General features: G+C 35.2%; 1 protein-coding gene across 3 annotated transcripts; it reads right to left on the reverse strand.

Annotated features, from left to right (window-relative positions):
* Positions 1-1,347: 1,347 nt before the first annotated feature.
* Positions 1,348-13,677, reverse strand: LOC128219059 (multiple epidermal growth factor-like domains protein 10). 3 transcript variants are annotated; one of them, XR_008258541.1, is made up of 5 exons: positions 13,430-13,677; positions 10,291-11,870; positions 5,231-5,339; positions 3,685-3,719; positions 1,348-3,400 (listed from the first exon to the last, which is right to left on the reverse strand). XR_008258541.1 is itself a non-coding variant. In XM_052926872.1 (5 exons), the coding sequence occupies exons 2-5, from the start codon at positions 10,841-10,843 to the stop codon at positions 3,239-3,241; spliced, it is 870 nt and encodes a 289-aa protein (XP_052782832.1). In that variant the 5' UTR covers positions 10,844-11,870; positions 13,430-13,677; the 3' UTR covers positions 1,348-3,238. The 3 variants fall into 3 exon arrangements, 1 of the variants encoding a protein (XP_052782832.1); XM_052926872.1 differs by having other exon boundaries at positions 1,348-3,411; XR_008258540.1 differs by having other exon boundaries at positions 1,348-3,719.
* Between the last annotated feature and the right edge of the window lie 4,548 nt (positions 13,678-18,225).

Below are 18,225 nucleotides of genomic sequence, written 5' to 3' on the forward strand. Positions count from 1 at the left end.
CTCTTATTATTATTATTATTATTATTATTATTATTATTATTATTATTATTATCAGTGTGTTATTATTGTAGGTCGCTGCTCTGGTCGGGTTCTTGTGCAACGAAGAGGCGGCAAGTATAACGGGATCAGCACATAGTATTGACGGCGGATACACAGCTAGATAGAAAACACCGGATACAAAGCTAAATAGACCACACCCGTTACAACGGATATAATATAGACCATATTCCCATGCAGTATAAAATATTGATAAATAAACACTATGCCATTAAAACCATTCTTTTTAAACTATTTGTATTTATTATCGTGTTATTGTATGTGTATACGAATGATACATCTGTAAACGAGCTGGTGCATGGTATTTTCCGAGGGTGTTTGTCAATCCATTAAATTACTTAGCTTTAGGTAAATCAATTGGTTAAAGAAGTTATAATTTTGTATCTAGTCCTTTGGGATAATTTAATTTGATTTTGTAATTATTCAAAAATGGAAACCGTCATCAAATTCGGTGTTAATGGGCTTAAACAGTGTTGAATTTTCTAGAATTGTCATTTAATATTTCTATGAAAACTTCTCATGTTTTCATACATTCTAATCGATTTGAGTCGAAATTACAATCTCGTATTTTTGCAACATAAGGAAAAATGCACGAACATTACAAAGAATTGTGCATAATTTGAAGACGCCAAATATACGTTATCATAATTTGCATGTGTAAACAGGTAGCTTGGAAATGACTATGGCGTTGATGGATATCAGTATATTCTTATACAGACTAACGTACTTGGAACAGCAGGATGGTTCATAGTCCTAATAGGAGGCTCGAAAAAGAAATTTAGATGTTATTTGATGCATTGTTTTCTTAGGCAAGTGAATTACAAGTTGAATCAAGATACTAAATTCTTCGATATCCATTGTAGCGTTTCCAGATTTTTTGTTTGTAAATAACATGATATGAAAGAACAGTGCTTTTATCAATTGTTTAACAAAAGTGCCTCGCAGTGAACGCCAACGTTCGTCTATTGGTGTTGATTTCAGTCGAACATGGGACATAACTCAATAATTGTTTAGCCAGAGTTATGAAACATGATGTACATTAGCGTAGCATCTCTGGCAACATATTTATCATGTTCACTATGACGACAAAGACGACAGCGACACAAACCACAAACGGCACAAAGGCTATCACAATTCCCCGACTTTTCCTTGAAAAAAGGACGAGTTAAAAATGAAAACTTCTAGGTATGAGAATATCCAATCCCGATAAACAAGTAAACATGGTTTTATTTCAAGCTATATTCAGAAGATAGTAACAATATATTCATAACAAAGCGTAAGAAAGGGGCAATCATAAATGCATATATCAACATGTTTATAGAAACATTTTTTCAATATTCATTAGTATACACTATGCAAATATGTACTGGTGTTGAGGTATGAATCCCGTTTCATTGACCGTAGGAACTGATATTCACCAAGAAAAAATAGAGGAGAATGTAAAGTTTTGCGGTGAATAAAATGGCGAGTACACTGATTCAATTTGTGCGAAAGTTATTGTCAATTGTCTGTCTTGTAACTGACATGGTCACATAAAACAAGGATGTATATGATTCCAGGGAAGTGAATCTTTCTTATAATGTGACATGGTCGGTAAGAGTAATGTAGCATTCGACCTTCACCGAAGAATGCTTTTGAAAAAGGAAGATAAATTTGAAATAAGGAATCGTATATCAATAGGAATTACATCATCGTTAGAGATTGCTATAACGAAAGTGGATATGGGTTTAAAACCATCAAAATGGACAGAGTAGCAAGCAGAAGAAGTGAGCATGTAGATTTCATAAAATGAAGGTTGGTGACAAGATGATTCCGGGGCATCACAAAACAGAAAATAAAGTCTTAGATAAGAACATAAGATATGGTCAAAAGGAGGAATGTTCCTGTTTCTACAAAATATGAAGACTTAACTAAGAAAATGTTATTTAACCGATGAAACATAGCAATGTGGACCACATATGGTGATAAAGGACTTCACAAGCGGCCAACGCACCGCCGTTAGTGCCATATGTTGGATTGGGTATCAGTCAGGGGATCACAAAAACTGTGTGTGTTTGAACAAAATATGATAGGGTGAATTATACAGTCATTCTAGAGGGGCATTTAGTTCTATATGCCTAGATACTGTTTAAGAATGGCTAAATTCTGCAGCAAAACAGTGATCCTAAACAACATTCATGTATAGCAAACATATATTTTGAGTAATAAACCATTAACTATCTACTAAATAATGCATTTATGGTATATATCAATTACTGATAACAAGGGTGTAGCTGTGTATTTAATAGCTGAAAACTAACACATATTAAATGATTGGTGAGTCCTAAAATATTTACAGTAATCTACTATCATCTCATAAGGTAGAAATACCGCGTTTTTCACCTATCTTTCAAATAAAACACGGTATCCTTTATAAAAACAATTGTTTTCGATATTTATTAATCCTTTTTATTACTCCTGGTAAATCTTATTTGGGAGTAAGGGGGTACCTTTAAGTGAGAAAGGTACAGTCCAGGCCTGAGATCAGTGCAGTGCAAACAATTGAGAAGTTAAAGGGAAGAAATCAACAAGATGAATTTACACAATATCTTTGAAATGAAGAAAGAACTGGTCAAATAATGAGGCACTATCAATTACAATTTTCATTCTTCAACAGTATGCCCGACCGCTTTTATAAGTGAATTGCTAAGAATAATGGCCTGACAACATAGTGCTAGTAAAATGCATGTATTCGTAGCATTTTACTTAATAGTGTGACACATTATAGTTTGTTAAGTGACAAATCTATACTAATGAAAAGGGCGGAAATAAACAAAGCATTTTATATATAACTATACGTTTAGCTACACAATGGTCCAAGTATTCATGAAGTGTACCGTCGGGTTACTTTTAAAAAGTATTTTAGATATACGTCATCGTCGAAAGAGTGCCAAAGGTGTTCAACAGCAACAAGCAGAAATGGCTCATGAAGTAAACCTTTGAATTATTAATTTCGCCTATTTACCTTAACAATTATCCTAACATTTAATACCAAGCACAAACTTGCATCAACAGTTTTCTGTTCGGTAGCAAGAAACTATAACGTCATTTTGTTTGCTTGCTTCATGTCTTCATGAACGACGACCGGCTTTTTCCGTTTTTCAATGTCATATGTCAAAACGTTTTTATTTCACATAACTGCCTAGCAATTTTCATAGCCTGGATTGCCGATGCCTTCTCCAGTGTTGACATACAATGATGTTTCGCTGTATGCGCTGCTTTCCGGTGTAGGCACAGGTCTTCTCGTTTTAACAGGCTTATTAATTACCTTCAAGTTCGGCGTTGATGAATTTGCGTAAACAACCTCATTATCGTCTAAATAGAAGATTTGCAACACATTAAATTTCTAGCGTATACCAAATAATAAAAAACTTGTTAATTTACTGTATACATGTTTACTTTAAGATGTTTTTTTTAGGAAATTTCAAATGTACAAGGGCCATTTGAAAAGTGTTAATCATTACGAGGTCATGTATTTTTTTAAATATTTATTTAAGAACGCTTAACAGTAAGTTTTAAAGATTAAATAATATATACTTAAATAGAGACATAACATATAATCTAGAAAAAATGCATTAATATTCGTACCGTTGCATCGTTGTTCTCTCTTCCGATGGAATATTCTAGGAAATAATACAAAAATGATTATAAAATCATTACACGTTGAATCATAGTTCTCAATATGTATTTGAAAAACAACAGAAACAAGATCAGTAGCCAAATGTTTAAACATAAACCCGGTTTAATGGCACTGGGTAAACGCCAAGGACATAGAACATAAAATCACAAAAAAAGAAACACTGAAGAACAGCAAAAAACTCCACAAACAGCATAGTGCATACACACTATTGTAAAAAAAAACTAGGTATGTTTATCAAGGATTGTTAGGTACCGCCTTGGAACGGTCAGTAAAATGTAAATTTACTGGGGGTTTAAACTAGTTTGTGTGCACAACCTCACTCTTATCCCAACAATCCCGAAAACATGCTATTAATACTGGAAATATATACCATATAAAAGGGAAAAGCTTCGATGAAAATGACGCGATGGGGTACTTGGGTATGAAAAGCCAAACAAAAAGTCGCCAAAATGTCCTGATATTACTGATTTATGCTTGTCATTACATATTACTTGACCCAGAGAGTTCGACTGGGAACATAATGACCATGTTTTTAACATAAAATCACAAACAAGAAACATAGAAGAACAACACAAAACTCCACAAACAGCATAGTGCATACATACTATATATAAAAAAATAGGTATGTTTATCAACGATTGTTAGGTACTGCCTTGGAACGGTCAGTAAACTGTAAATTTACTGGGGGTTTAAACCAGTTAGTGTGCACAACCTCACTCTTATCCCAACAATCCAGAATAAAGAAAAAAACTTTAATGGTAAATTTTGCATTAACTTGAGGAAACTTAATAATAAAACAAATTTAAATAAACTTATAGGTGAACCTCAGGTACTTCAATGCTTAGGAATTCCAACTCTATTATATAAAGCCTTCAAGTCAATTCTCAAGGTTGGCCCATTTTAAAAAAAAAAGTAAGAAATGATTAGGCATATTTAGCGTTTTTTATTACCCTACAACAAAGAACTGGTTTAAGCCAAGTAGTCTTAACATAAACCAACATCCTTTTCCGAAGCTCAATGAGCATGATAAGACAAATACAGTTCACTGTCTCGAAAGTATACATACACTCTTAAACTTTGACATTTTACATGTATTTACAATGGTGGTAAATTCTGATATAATAATGAAGTGTGTTTTTTTTTCTTTTAACAATATTTATGTAAAAAAACTGCAGAAACAAGCTCAGTAGCAAAACGTTTAAACATAAACCCAGTTTAATGGCACTGGGTAAACGCCAAAGACATAGAACATAAAATCATAAACAAGAAAAATAGAAGAAAAGCACAAAACTCCACAAACAGCACTGTGCATACATACTATATATACAATTAGCCCTTTGTAAGGCTTTATAGGCAGAGCATGCATGATAAAAGAACATGGGGTTTAATCCCGCTGCATTTTTCTCCGCATGTACACTACTTCAAGGCAATTATGATCCACAGTGCAAAACAGTTAACAATTTAAATATATGAACCTACACTACAAAACACTACCTTCTTAGAGTGCAAACCAGTGCAACTATTAGCACAGCAATGACTACCAAAGCTCCCGCACCAACAGATAAGGGTATCATCAAAGGACTCAAACTTGCTGCCACGCTTGCTGTTAGAAAAATACAAAAAACAGTGATAAATTGTTTATATTAACAAGTCCGCATACTGTTCATGTGTGCCATGGACTACTTCCTGTCTTTGCCGGAGTATTGGGTATATTTATTGAGGGAACTACTGAACCATAACATAGGGCATTTAGTCTGCCCGGTTAGCTCAGTCGGTAGAGCGTTGGACTGTTAATCGGACAACCCGGGTTCGATTCCCGGGCGGACCAGGTCACTTCTGTTGTGATTGGTTATGAAATCCTTTCTACGACCATTCGCACTGTACCACTGCCCCTGGCATGTACAGAAGTTGTCAGTTCCTTGCAGAAGTGAAGGCACCTAGGTACTGGTTCACCGCCCAGGATAGGTGTGCGGTGGTTGAGCTGTCACTCTGGGACCCTTCAATGTGCTCACGCCGGGACCCGGAGTATAAACTACTAACACCACCACCACCATAACATAGGAACCAGACAAGTTTGTCATTCATTGCTTAAATAAGTAGCGTTAACCTCCGTTAAACAAGTGAAAAGCAATACGGAACAACACCGGGTACATGTAGATCGGTATTTTCCTTGTATGGTTGATTTTGGTTATGCCTTTAATAAAGTTCTTCATTTGATTGGAAAGAAAGTTTCATTACTGTGCAATACATTATAAAGCAAACTGGCATTAGTCAATTAAAGTATGATTGCTCACGACAAATTCACAAAATATCGCTAAAACTAAGTATTTATGGAATAAGATCTGAATATAGTAATCCACATTCACGATACAATGGCCTTGACGTGAGAATTTGTTGCTATTTTACTTATTTGGAAGCAGAGCAAGGAAATCTGATTAATTCTTATAGAGTTGGGTTTAACTGAGATGCATGAATTCAATGTTTTAGATAGTTCGTATTTGAACACTTTTCACTCGCAACTTCATGTTTCATCGATCTTCGCGCTCCAACCGAGAATCTGATAGCAATGTACTGGTATTCCCCGATTTACATAAACCTCGTACAAGTTACTTCTTCATACCATGAGCATTCGTAAAATTAGATATTCGTTTTCCCAGAATATATATAAATATCAGAATTTTAACTTTACATTCACAGACTTTTCTTTAGGAATAAACAATATAAATCTCATCAGTTAATACGGTTAGCGTCGAATTACTACGTTTGTTTGGAATAATTAACTGTTAAAAATGTTTTACTAGTTCAGTAGTTGAAATAATTGTTGATGTGATGCCGATTGGCGATGCCATTTTCAATATTCTGAACAATCTGCATTATGACCTATAATACACAAAAACAAGACAGTACGTAGTGTGTTCTATGAGTCACAACAATGCACTTCTTGAAGGATTGAATGAATTAGTGATGGGAAATTGAAATAAAAAAACTCGACTTGGGCCAGTTGCGCACTTTAATAGTGGTAAGTATTGGGCGGTTGGTAGAATTACCGAAATCACCCCCACCTCCACCTCCGGCTCCGCCACCTCCCATCACGGCTTCCCAATCCCCAACCCCTATACACACACGATATACAGTACCCTCTATGAGTTAGACCGACGTTCCATTCCCTCCGCCGAATTTATCTATCGCGGTCAACACAATGAATTTATCGAAAGTCTGCGCTCCGCGGAGATTGGATTTTAGGGGCTCGGAAGGTGATAAGTCGATCGAAGGATTAGAAGCGTGTGTTCCCCGGAGGGGTTAACAACTCAACAAAACTCCGAACCACTGGATATGAATCTACCCTAAAATTAAGTTTGCTTTTAATAAACATTTCAACCGATTATGATGGATACAGTGAATTGCTGTTATTGTTTTTTTTAGATTTTCTTCCGAAAAATATTTAATAAACTTTAAAACTTTATGTTTTGCCTGAAGTATGCTTACCACAAGAAATACAGTCGTATTCGCCCATGCATACCAGAACGTGACTTTGGCTCTTGTTGACATTGTTTGATTATAATATGACTAAATAATTGCAACATTTTGTTATATTTACTAGCATAACATTGATAATTACAATGCACCCGAAATTGGCAATGTAACTATTGACGTCAAGGGTTATGTTTCACAAAGGCGTAAAATGTTAGCTGTTTTACGATAAAATACAAACAGAGCTTATATACCAATGATTCAATGTTGATTATTTACACGTAAAGGCTGTATTTATTTAGTGTTTACACACACATACAGTCGAACCTCGTTATGTCGACTTTTTCGGAACCTAGTGAAAAAAGTCGAGATAACGAAAAGTCGACTCATCCGAATTACAAAAAATATCACCAATCCCAACACGTTTGAGTTGGATTGTCCGATGTTTACATCCACAATTGAATTGAACGGTCTTGTGTAATATTTTCGTCGTGAAACAGCAAACTTATTATTGAAAAATAAAGTGAAACAAAAGAAGAATTATTTGTGTCAAATTTATTTCTTTTGCGATTATGGGTCACTCAAAACACATATAAAACCACAATTGCATACATTTACATTGTAAGATTTTATACCAGGTCCTTCTCTGAATTGACACCACGCCGATTACGATAAGGCTACGCCTACAGTGTCACGTGACCCTTCAGTAAGAGTCCTCCGACATGAACACAGAAGCAGATGATAATTATACAGAATTTATACTTGACAATCAGATAAAAAAAGCATGGAACATGGTAAAACAAAGCAATAAAAGCTAGTACAACATTAAATTAGTTAATTATTATAATCAATTAAATTCATTGATTGATTCAGGTAGAATTAATTAAATGTCTAAACTTTGAAATAATTAATTTTTAAAAAACATCGGAATTTTGTTTCAGTAGAAAGGCAGTCTCTATTTAAACCTCAAATTTAGGGAAACCAAACATGTATTAATTTCCTTCACGAAAGTCAACAAAAATAGCTTTTGTTTAGATCAAATGGAGTTTGCTGTTTTTCTTCTTTTCTCCATTAAAAATAATCTTTTATGCAAGTTTGGTGAATTATTATAATTGATATAACTAACGTAATATTTCTCTCAATGAATTAATATCCGTATTAAATGAAATGCGAAACTGTTCTTACAAGGAACATACATGTATGAGTTAGAAGTGATCATATAATCATTATAAATGCACAGGTTTATACATTGATTCGCGTCATTTACGAAGATGATTTTGTTTTATCTTTACGTATATACGTTTCGTGACCTTTAGCTATATGATATTTGATATTTTATCTAAATTTAATAAAAAAAATGTTACTCAAATTAACTGAATTGTCTTTTTCACTAACAGTTTGTCCAAACGAACTTAAAAATGTATATATATGCTTCGGATTTAAAACTGTACGCACAAGAAGGAGAAAAACAATCAAAATCAAAATAAATCGCGAGATGTCAATGTATATAAAAAATCTCTGGTAAGTACTTTATGCGACTGACAATGTACACACGGGCTAACGATTAACTTTGAAAAGCAAATATTTAGTTCTTGTTTATCTCCTCAGACGCGGAGTTCCGCCGCAAGGCCATTCAGCGAGGGCAATACTTTTACACTCGGAGGAAAACATGTACGTGAAGTTAGCGGCCTAGCGGCCTAGCGGCCTAGCGGCGTGAAGTTAGCGGCCTAGCGGCCTAGCGGCGTGAAGTTAGCGGCCTAGCGGCCTGGCGGCCTAATTATTTTTTTCTATTTCCAAGCAATCGTTAATGCGTTTTTTTTAAACAATGATAAATCAAGGTTTTTTATTCATATAGTTACATAGCGGCCTTAAATTGTTATCTATTCAGAATATTTTTCTTTACCTTTTATTCTAAAACAATTTTAAATCAACTGTTTTATGCACAAATTATCACTCTGAAGCGTTTTTCAACTTTTTTTCAAAGTGTAACTATGTAACTATATGAATAAAAAACCTTGATTTATCATTGTTTTTAAAAAAAAACGCATTAACAATTGCTTGGAAATAGAAAAAAATAATTAGGCCGCTAGGCCGCTAGGCCGCCAACTTCACGCCGCTAGGCCGCTAGGCCTCCAGGCCGCTAGGCCGCTAACTTCACGCCGCTAGGCCGCTAACTTCACGCCGCTAGGCCGCTAGGCCGCTAACTTCACGCCGATAGGCCGCTAGGCCGCTAGGCCGCTAACTTCACGTACATGAGGAAAACTGCGATTATCGACTAAATCACTCGGGGTGAGCGAGGACAGTGTGTTTAACTCGTCAAGTGTATTGTTATCCTCAACCAAATATTGAATGAAGCAAGCCCCCTGGCATACAATATTGTATATGATTTAATTGTTTAGCGATCATTATAGTAGCATTTAAGACCCTTTTATATCACTGGTTGGAAGGCGAGACGAACAATGAAATTACTTAACCGGCGTAGGTTCGCATCCCACTAAAACCAAAGAACTTTTTTAATTGTAATAGTTTGTTTCAGCAATTTCGATATTAAAGAGTAAAATAATTATGAATCATCGGGAAACTAATTGATGGTCCAAAACATGCAGTCCCTTTAACATATGCCAAAAGTTTTCCGTCCACTTCCCGTACGTTCCAATTCATTTAGTAAACATTTCCGTCAATAATGCTTTAAACCCGTAGAGTCAGCCTGTACCTAAGCTCATATTATTTATGCAAGAATATGAAAAACTGAAATGAACATTATGTTCATTATGTTATATATTTAATTTGGTAAGAATACAGCTATATAATAGGGACAAGTGACATTTTTTGAAAGCACATATGCTAAACATGATATATGTATATGCGTAGTAGTTCGGCTTAATAGGTTCAAAAACCATAGTCTTCATTTTAATTTTGTACTTCAATGTGAACAGATCGATGAGTAAATCTAAAATCATAAATGTTTTTTATGCAGTGTATTTGAACACTGCAAAAGCTTTTACTTTACACTTATATCTTTAGAACGAGCAAGTAAAAATTTCAAACCGAATCTTCCAAGCATTTAAATGTTAACCTCTTACCGCTTACGCAGGAAGACCCTTTGACTTTCATGTCCCCTTGACAACCGTTTGTACATTCCCCCGTTAATCGATCACATGCAGCGTTCAAGCATTTGTCATCACATTTCTTGCTGCAGTCATGGTCAAAAAAGCCTTCCAAACATTCGCCATAACATGTCCCATTTTCAGCGGAACAGCGTGTGGTTTCTTCATCCGATCGGCAGTTTGTGGAGCATTCAGCGTTGCACTTATATCCGAACCAGTTAGGTTTACACCCTAAATAACATATACCACTGCGGTCGTTACATGCATTGTTCGCACAACCCTCATTACATGTTGATGAACAAATCAAGTTTCCATTTGTGTCTTCACCCCACAGTCCCGATGTACACTGGTCACATTTGTCACCAATATACTGCGGCAGGCAGCCATTAACGCAGACACCACTTTCGTCGTTACATTTATTTGCAAGACAACCTTTTGAGCATGTTTGATTACAATAGGACCCAAAGTACTCTGGTAAACACGTATCACATGCTTTACATCGTAAAGGTCTTTGCAACCAAACAAACATTCTTTTAAATTAACGTAGCACATGTCTTGCAAGCAAGTATCGCAATTTTTCACAATCCATTCTGCTGTATTCTGATGGCATCCAAGCAGACACTCCTGGTTACAAACGCCAGAACATTTGTCTCCATAATATCCCTGCTTACATCTACAGTATCCCGTGGTTTGGTTACACGGATTATCGCAGCCTGAACTGCAGTAACTGCTACAACCCAAGTCGTAGTAGTTTTCCTTGCATTTTTCTGAACAGTATCCGTTTGTGGCATTGCAACTAGTGGCTGAACAACCATACCTACAGTTATTACTGCAATATATATTCCAAGATCCAGCAATACACTTCTTTGGACAATATCCACTTGTTTTATTACATGCAACTGGACAACCGTAGCCACAAGTTGAAGAACAACTGTTTCCATAATAGCCGTTTATACACTCCATTGGGCAGGATCCATCCTTTTTATAACATACTTCTGGGCAACCTGTACCACACCGTGAACAAAGCGGGCTATAAAATCCATCAAGGCATTCCACATCGCAATGGCCAGTGTTTTTGTTACATGTCCCTGGACATCCCGCCTGACATGATGATGAACATCGGAAGTTGTAAAAACCACGAGTACAGTCGACTAGACATGCTCCATCTGATTTACGGCAAGTTTTCAGAGATGCTGTCGAAGTTTTTGGACATCCCTGCCCACATGCTGATGAACATCGGTAGTTGAAGAAACCAGAAATGCAATCTACCGGGCAAGCTCCACCTGTTTTTTGACAAGCTGTCGGGCAACCATTGCCACATTTAGAATTACAGAAGGCATTACCACTTGAATAATAGCCATCAAGACATTCGCATTCTCCATTGTGTTTGTCACACGTATCAACACACCACCGCCCGCATGTTTTATCGCATCTGGGGCCGTAAAAGCCGTCAGTACAATTGCATTCCCCTGTTAAAGTATTGCATTCATCTTGACATCCTTGAGCACACGTATTGGAGCACGAAAATCCCCAGAGCCCATCCCCACATGCTAAAACTGAAAGTTTGCATATTTTAGCCTATTACCAACAGGTGCATTAAAACAAAGGCTAAAAACATTTTTTTTAGTTTAACACAAGAGTGTTTTTAAATGTCTTTTCTTGATCAAACTATTGCATTGAAATGAAGTTATCGTTTCCCAAAACCTTAAATGTATACACACGTAGTTGAATTGTAAAAATTGAATTGTAAAAATTTCTTTGACGAAAAAACCTCCCTAATTAAGAAAACTTTAGTAGAGGAAAATGTCCGATTTGACAATTTTTCCTATATTAAATGCTAACATTTCTCAGACTGATATGTTAAACGGCCCAAAAGCTCTAAATAGAAATATGTATACTAATAAAATTAACAAGACGAATGTTGATGTTAGGTATCAAAGACGCGGCTGAATGGGTTTTATTGAATATTAATATTATATATATATATATATATATATATATATATATATATATATATATATATATATATATATATTGATGTTCATGAAACATTCTGATTAAGTTTCATGAATATTAGACCAAACATAATGCTTCTAGTGTGTTCCAGATTGGACCTAGTCACCTAGATTTTGACTCGCATGAAAAATATCGATACCCAATTGGCTCAATAAAGTCATGTGACAATATATACAATTGTTAACATTCCGAATAAACACGGACATAGCCGAACTATGACGGTTTAATCAACTTTCTAGATCGTAGTTACTCGGTCGTCTTCCGGCATGCGTAAATTATTTAGACTGGTACCTTGCATTATCACCGATAAAATTATTGGTGTCTGGTCGATTCGGCCGAGATTTCATTACGGCCTGATCCTTTTCTGCCTACTTTTATTCATTAATGTTTGTTTTAAATCGTGTGAATTACGCTTTGAACTTTCATTTTATATCACTTGAATTTAAAATTGTCAATTAATGTCGTGTTAAGGCACTTATATTTGTTATCAAATGCATAATTTAAACTATTATTCACAATTTGCCCGTAAATTCTCACATGCTTATTTACTACCACAGCGTGTATACAAATCGTTTTCACAGAAAGTAAATTTCTAAAATAACGAACTCGTATGACCGGCGACCAGTCAATACAAAAACAGAGAGAAAACTTTTTTTTTAATTTCCTGTTTAAAACATTAGGCTTATTCATTTTATATGACGTTTTGGAAGTATTACACGCATCAAAACGGTTATTGACGACAATTTTTAAGTTAAGTTGAATAAGAGTTGATATTATTAACAAATCATTTTTTTTCATTACTAAAATTTATCCGTATACACTTCCCCATTGACAATTGCAAACATGTATCCCTATAGACGCGGCCTGGAGTCAAATATATAATGACATGGTAAACGAGTTGCTATCATAGGTACGCATATGGTACTATCTTGTAATTCATTCAAGCTCGGTATATATTAGTACGTCTGTAGGCCACGATAAAAAATTGAATGCGATAGACACAAAGTTCTATTCCGTGTAAAAGCAGGTTAAGCACAAATGAAAATCTTTATCTAAAGTATGAATGTTACTATTCAAAACATATTGATCTAGTACATACTGAGGGTTCCAAGGAACGGTAGTATCCAAACGAAGAACAAAAAACGTCCAATCATTTTATTATTCTTCCATCACAATATTATGCAAACTGACTGAAACATTGTAGTTGAGACTAAGAAGTACTGTTACCAATCAATTCACGCACCAACGATCATGCTGTCAACCGTCATGGCGGTGTGTATTGCATTTGTTCTGAAAGTTTAACTCAAGACTTTTCAGTATGCGTACGTGTATTCAATAGTCGCTACATTTCAGTTTATTTAAAAGATACAGTACAATATTTTCTTTAAAAGTGTCTTCTTACAAATATATGAATCCGTTTCGCTAGGACGAATACCAGTTTTGTCCGAGGCGAAGCCGAGGATAAAATTGGTGATCGTCCTCGCGAAAAGGTTTCTTACGTCTGTAAGCACCCACACTTTTGAAGAAAAAAAAATGAGTTATTGTATCTGACTTATACGACGATAAGTGTATTGCATATATTAGTGAGCAAATAAATGCATTGATAAATAAAAATACAGATTTATAAATAGATAAACATACGATTATAATCATGGCATTTCTAAATACAATGTATCGGCTAGTAGAATTACTCGAAATTCTCGTGCACGATCCGCTTACAACCGTAAGAAGACACATACGGTATAAGTCGTATACCTAGGTTAGCACTATGACAACAGAGGAAGTATCAATTTGATATTTTTACTGCTATTATACATTTCGATTCCTGTGTTGCGTAATAAATGTCATGTAGTTTTCTCTATGTCAAAGTTATTTTTTTGTTAAATTACGTCGACAAAATGATTTCATTACGATATTTTTATACGATTTTAAAATTAACGCCAACTAAATATTTTTTTTTCCAATATTATAACTCCACTCGAGTCGAAAACAGCCTCCCGGATTAAAACGCTGTACTATTAAGCACATAGAAAGTTGTTAATTGCTTGTTAAATATATGATTACCATCATTTTTTACAGTGCTGAAGATCAGATCTGGAAAATTGCCTCTGAGAATCAAATCCTTTTTGCGAAAGCAATGGTACCATTGCCTTACTGTTTTCATTTATTTCACTTATATGCATGTATATTCGTGTTTTAGAACTTGGTAATTTTGTTATCAAGAAAACACTGCAAGTCAATACTTTAACCTAAACATGTTTTCAAGAGAGATAGGTTTGTTTGACTTAATGATCATTGTGAAAGACCTCGGAGTAGATAAAACAGTTCCGTTAATGCTCTGCGGTGAACTACCGGGTTTTATCGGTGAAATAAGACTACAACTTTTAGAACAGCTTTTAATATCAATTTCTGGTCGATTTCAAACTGTTTGACTTTGTAATACAAACTTCACGGAACAGTCCCACAACAAACAGTAAAACTAAAACATATTACCCGTCACTTGAAACACGTCAAATTGCAACAACAAAACGTAGTCTTCAAAACATTTAATCACCCTGTGTTTTTGAAGCATGCAAACGAAGACGATTCATTTTTACCATGTTATTGCTCTGACAGTGATAAATCCTAAAAGTGATTGAATCTCAAACATATTTTGTTTATTTGACCTTTAAGCAACTTCAACCTTATATGGATTACACACCAGACGGTCTAAAATATCGGCAGATACAGTACTTCCTCATCACAAGTCTAGATTTCTCTATACGAGCTAATATGTGGCCGACACTACATCATGTTACATTAACTTTAAAGATTAAACGCAACCAGAGTACTAGCAGGTCGCCATGAAGGAACCCGCAATGAGAGGACATCTTTATCGTTTGACCGCTGGGAAAAGAATGGCCTAACGAACGTACCTGCCACGTTCCAGATTATGACAGGGAGATGTATGAGAGGGCTTTATTTGCGCCACCGTCTGATCTATCTTGATGACATCATCGCTATTCTCTAATACTCTATATGAACCAATGTTATGACTCTGTAGTGTCAGATTCTAACATCATGTATTTGTCATGTTTATTATAAAGAACAGTATTTCTAAAATAATACATTTGCCAAATAGGTTTCTTATTCTTTTTTTAAATTTCTATAGTTAAGTGTAGCTAATTTGTAAAGCTTTAGTGTTCGAAAAGTTTAAATTCTCATAGTTTTAGTGTAGCTAATTTTCAAAGCTATTATGCTCGAATTCGTTTTTAAATTACTTGCGTATGTTAAGATGATACGTCATTACGAATCACACAAACGAAACGTAATACTTACTGCACTCCTTTACGATTTATTGAAATTATACACGAGTGCAAACAACGAGTTGTAATAGTTCAATAACGAGGGTTGTGGGTGAGGTAAAGTGGATTAATATTCAATAACGTGGGTTGTGGGTGAGGTAAAGTGGATTAATATTCAATTACGAGGGTTGTGGGTGAGGTAAAGTGGATTAATATTCAATAACGAGGGTTGTGGGTGAGGTAAAGTGGATTAATATTCAATAACGAGGGTTGTGGGTGAGGTAAAGTGGATTAATATTCAATAACGAGGGTTGTGGGTGAGGTAAAGTGGATTAATATTCAATAACGAGGGTTGTGGGTGAGGTAAAGTGGATTAATATTCAATAACAAGGGTTGTGGGTGAGGTAAAGTGGATTAATATTCAATAACGAGGGTTGTGGGTGAGGTAAAGTGGATTAATATTCAATAACGTGGGTTGTGGGTGAGGTAAAGTGGATTAATATTCAATAACGAGGGTTGTGGGTGAGGTAAAGTGGATTAATATTCAATAACGAGGGTTGTGGGTGAGGTAAAGTGGATTAATATTCAATAACGAGGGTTGTGGGTGAGATAAAGTGGATTAATATTCAATAACGAGGGTTGTGGGTGAGATAAAGTGGATTAATATTCAATAACGAGGGTTGTGGGTGAGGTAAAGTGGATTAATATTCAATAACGTGGGTTGTGGGTGAGGTAAAGTGGATTAATATTCAATTACAAGGGTTGTGGGTGAGGTAAAGTGGATTAATATTCAATAACAAGGATTGTGGGTGAGGTAAAGTGGATTAATATTCAATAACGTGGGTTGTAGGTGAGGTAAAGTGAATTAATATTCAACTGACATAGAGTCTATTTGCATTACAATTCAGGTCAATACATATACCAATTGAATCTTTTGGATGATGACACAGTGTTAATACATCTCTTGTATTGAACTTGGATGATCCATCATAATTTGATTATTAAAACGCAATCTCTTGAACCATGCTGCTAACCTCATGATATATAAGTTGCTAATAAGTGAATAGCCTTGTTATTTATCCGCACGCAAATAATTGCCTATTTAAGCTCTGCCTACCTGTAACCGTCCCGATATAGGAGTAAAACAATAGAGGTTAACACACTTATATGGTATAAAATAAAAACAATCCTCTCTTATAGAATAAAAAACTAGTCAAAAACATTAAAGAAGAAACCCTTTTAAAGAAACACATGACTTTTTATCATGGTTGTGTATTTGATGTAAAGACTATTTTCTTGTTATGATAGACATCAGCTCAGATTTACCCGCGGCATTTTTTATCTCTAAATATTCTCCATATGGCATGAAACATGCCATGCAAAATGATTTTGCATATTTGGTAATATGAGCATGTAGCTATTCAACAATTTACAAAAGGAGCTCATTTTCTGCTTTGGGAATTTAAAATGAAAGTGCTGAAGCGTTGAAATGATGTAGACGTGACAAACCTTATTTTACTTTTTTATTAATCGGTTTACAGGCAATAAACATCGAAAAGGGTGAGTAACCGACAAGTGTATTTAGTTAACCAAGAGAAGGTAATGAAAATTGATAAAATTTTAATACAATTAACTAGTTTCATAACACTGACTGATAAACCGTTATTGGCCGATGACGCTTTGACTATTTTATATGAAGTGATAGTACAAGTTATAGTTGCAATTTGCAATTTTATGAACGTAGTTTTATAAAGTCGTCTTGTAATTCGCAGCTTATAAACCACATAACACCATACGTCTTATTGTGTAACCCCGACGCCTTAATTATTACATGTCATTCCAAAAAGTAGATCTGGTGATACCTGATTCCGATTTGCGGTAAATAAGTATGCAGATCTGCGCCCTTCAGCGCACAACATATTAGATGATTGTAGTATACATTCTTGCACACGGTGGTTATAACTTGGCTCAAGAAGACGAATATTTGAAAAGCAGATAGAATGCAGATTTTTCTACCTTCTGTACCCTGTTGGCAGGAGTGTATATTACAATGTTTTTAAATATTACTACTCAAACAGTGTAAATTTATGTTTGAAGTAGTAATTAGTGTGTAAAGAATGCTCATATAAATATACCGCAAATTTATTAATCTGCGTAACGAGGACCATAACACTTCCATGTTTAAATGTTGCATTTTTATTCGCGTTTCCCCCAAACTTTAAAGTTGTATAAACCGCATACTTTTAAAAGTGAATTCTCTTTTTTCCCCAACAAATTAAGTGCCATCACAATATTTGTAATTATCATGACGCGGTCTGTCAGCTCCTGGTGTTCAACAATATAAAGCGTCACAGCAAATACTGGTCTGGAAAACCAGACCTATCAAACAAAATATTGACCGTGGAACAATGCTGCCACTGTACGCTGACCTTTAAACACATGTAAAGACAAGCAAACAAGATAAATATATGTTTAAGTCCTGAAAAAGAGTGTAAAAAGAACATGATTTTTTTATTGTTGGCCTTTTCGACCAAAGTTTGCAATGTGGAAGGTCCTTAAGTTACGGTGTTCCGTTAGGGCCAGCGCGGTTTCGCGCTGTCGTCCTAAGGGC

The sequence above is a fragment of the Mya arenaria genome, chromosome 15 (genome assembly GCF_026914265.1).
Source record: "Mya arenaria isolate MELC-2E11 chromosome 15, ASM2691426v1".
Taxonomy (NCBI): domain Eukaryota; kingdom Metazoa; phylum Mollusca; class Bivalvia; order Myida; family Myidae; genus Mya; species Mya arenaria.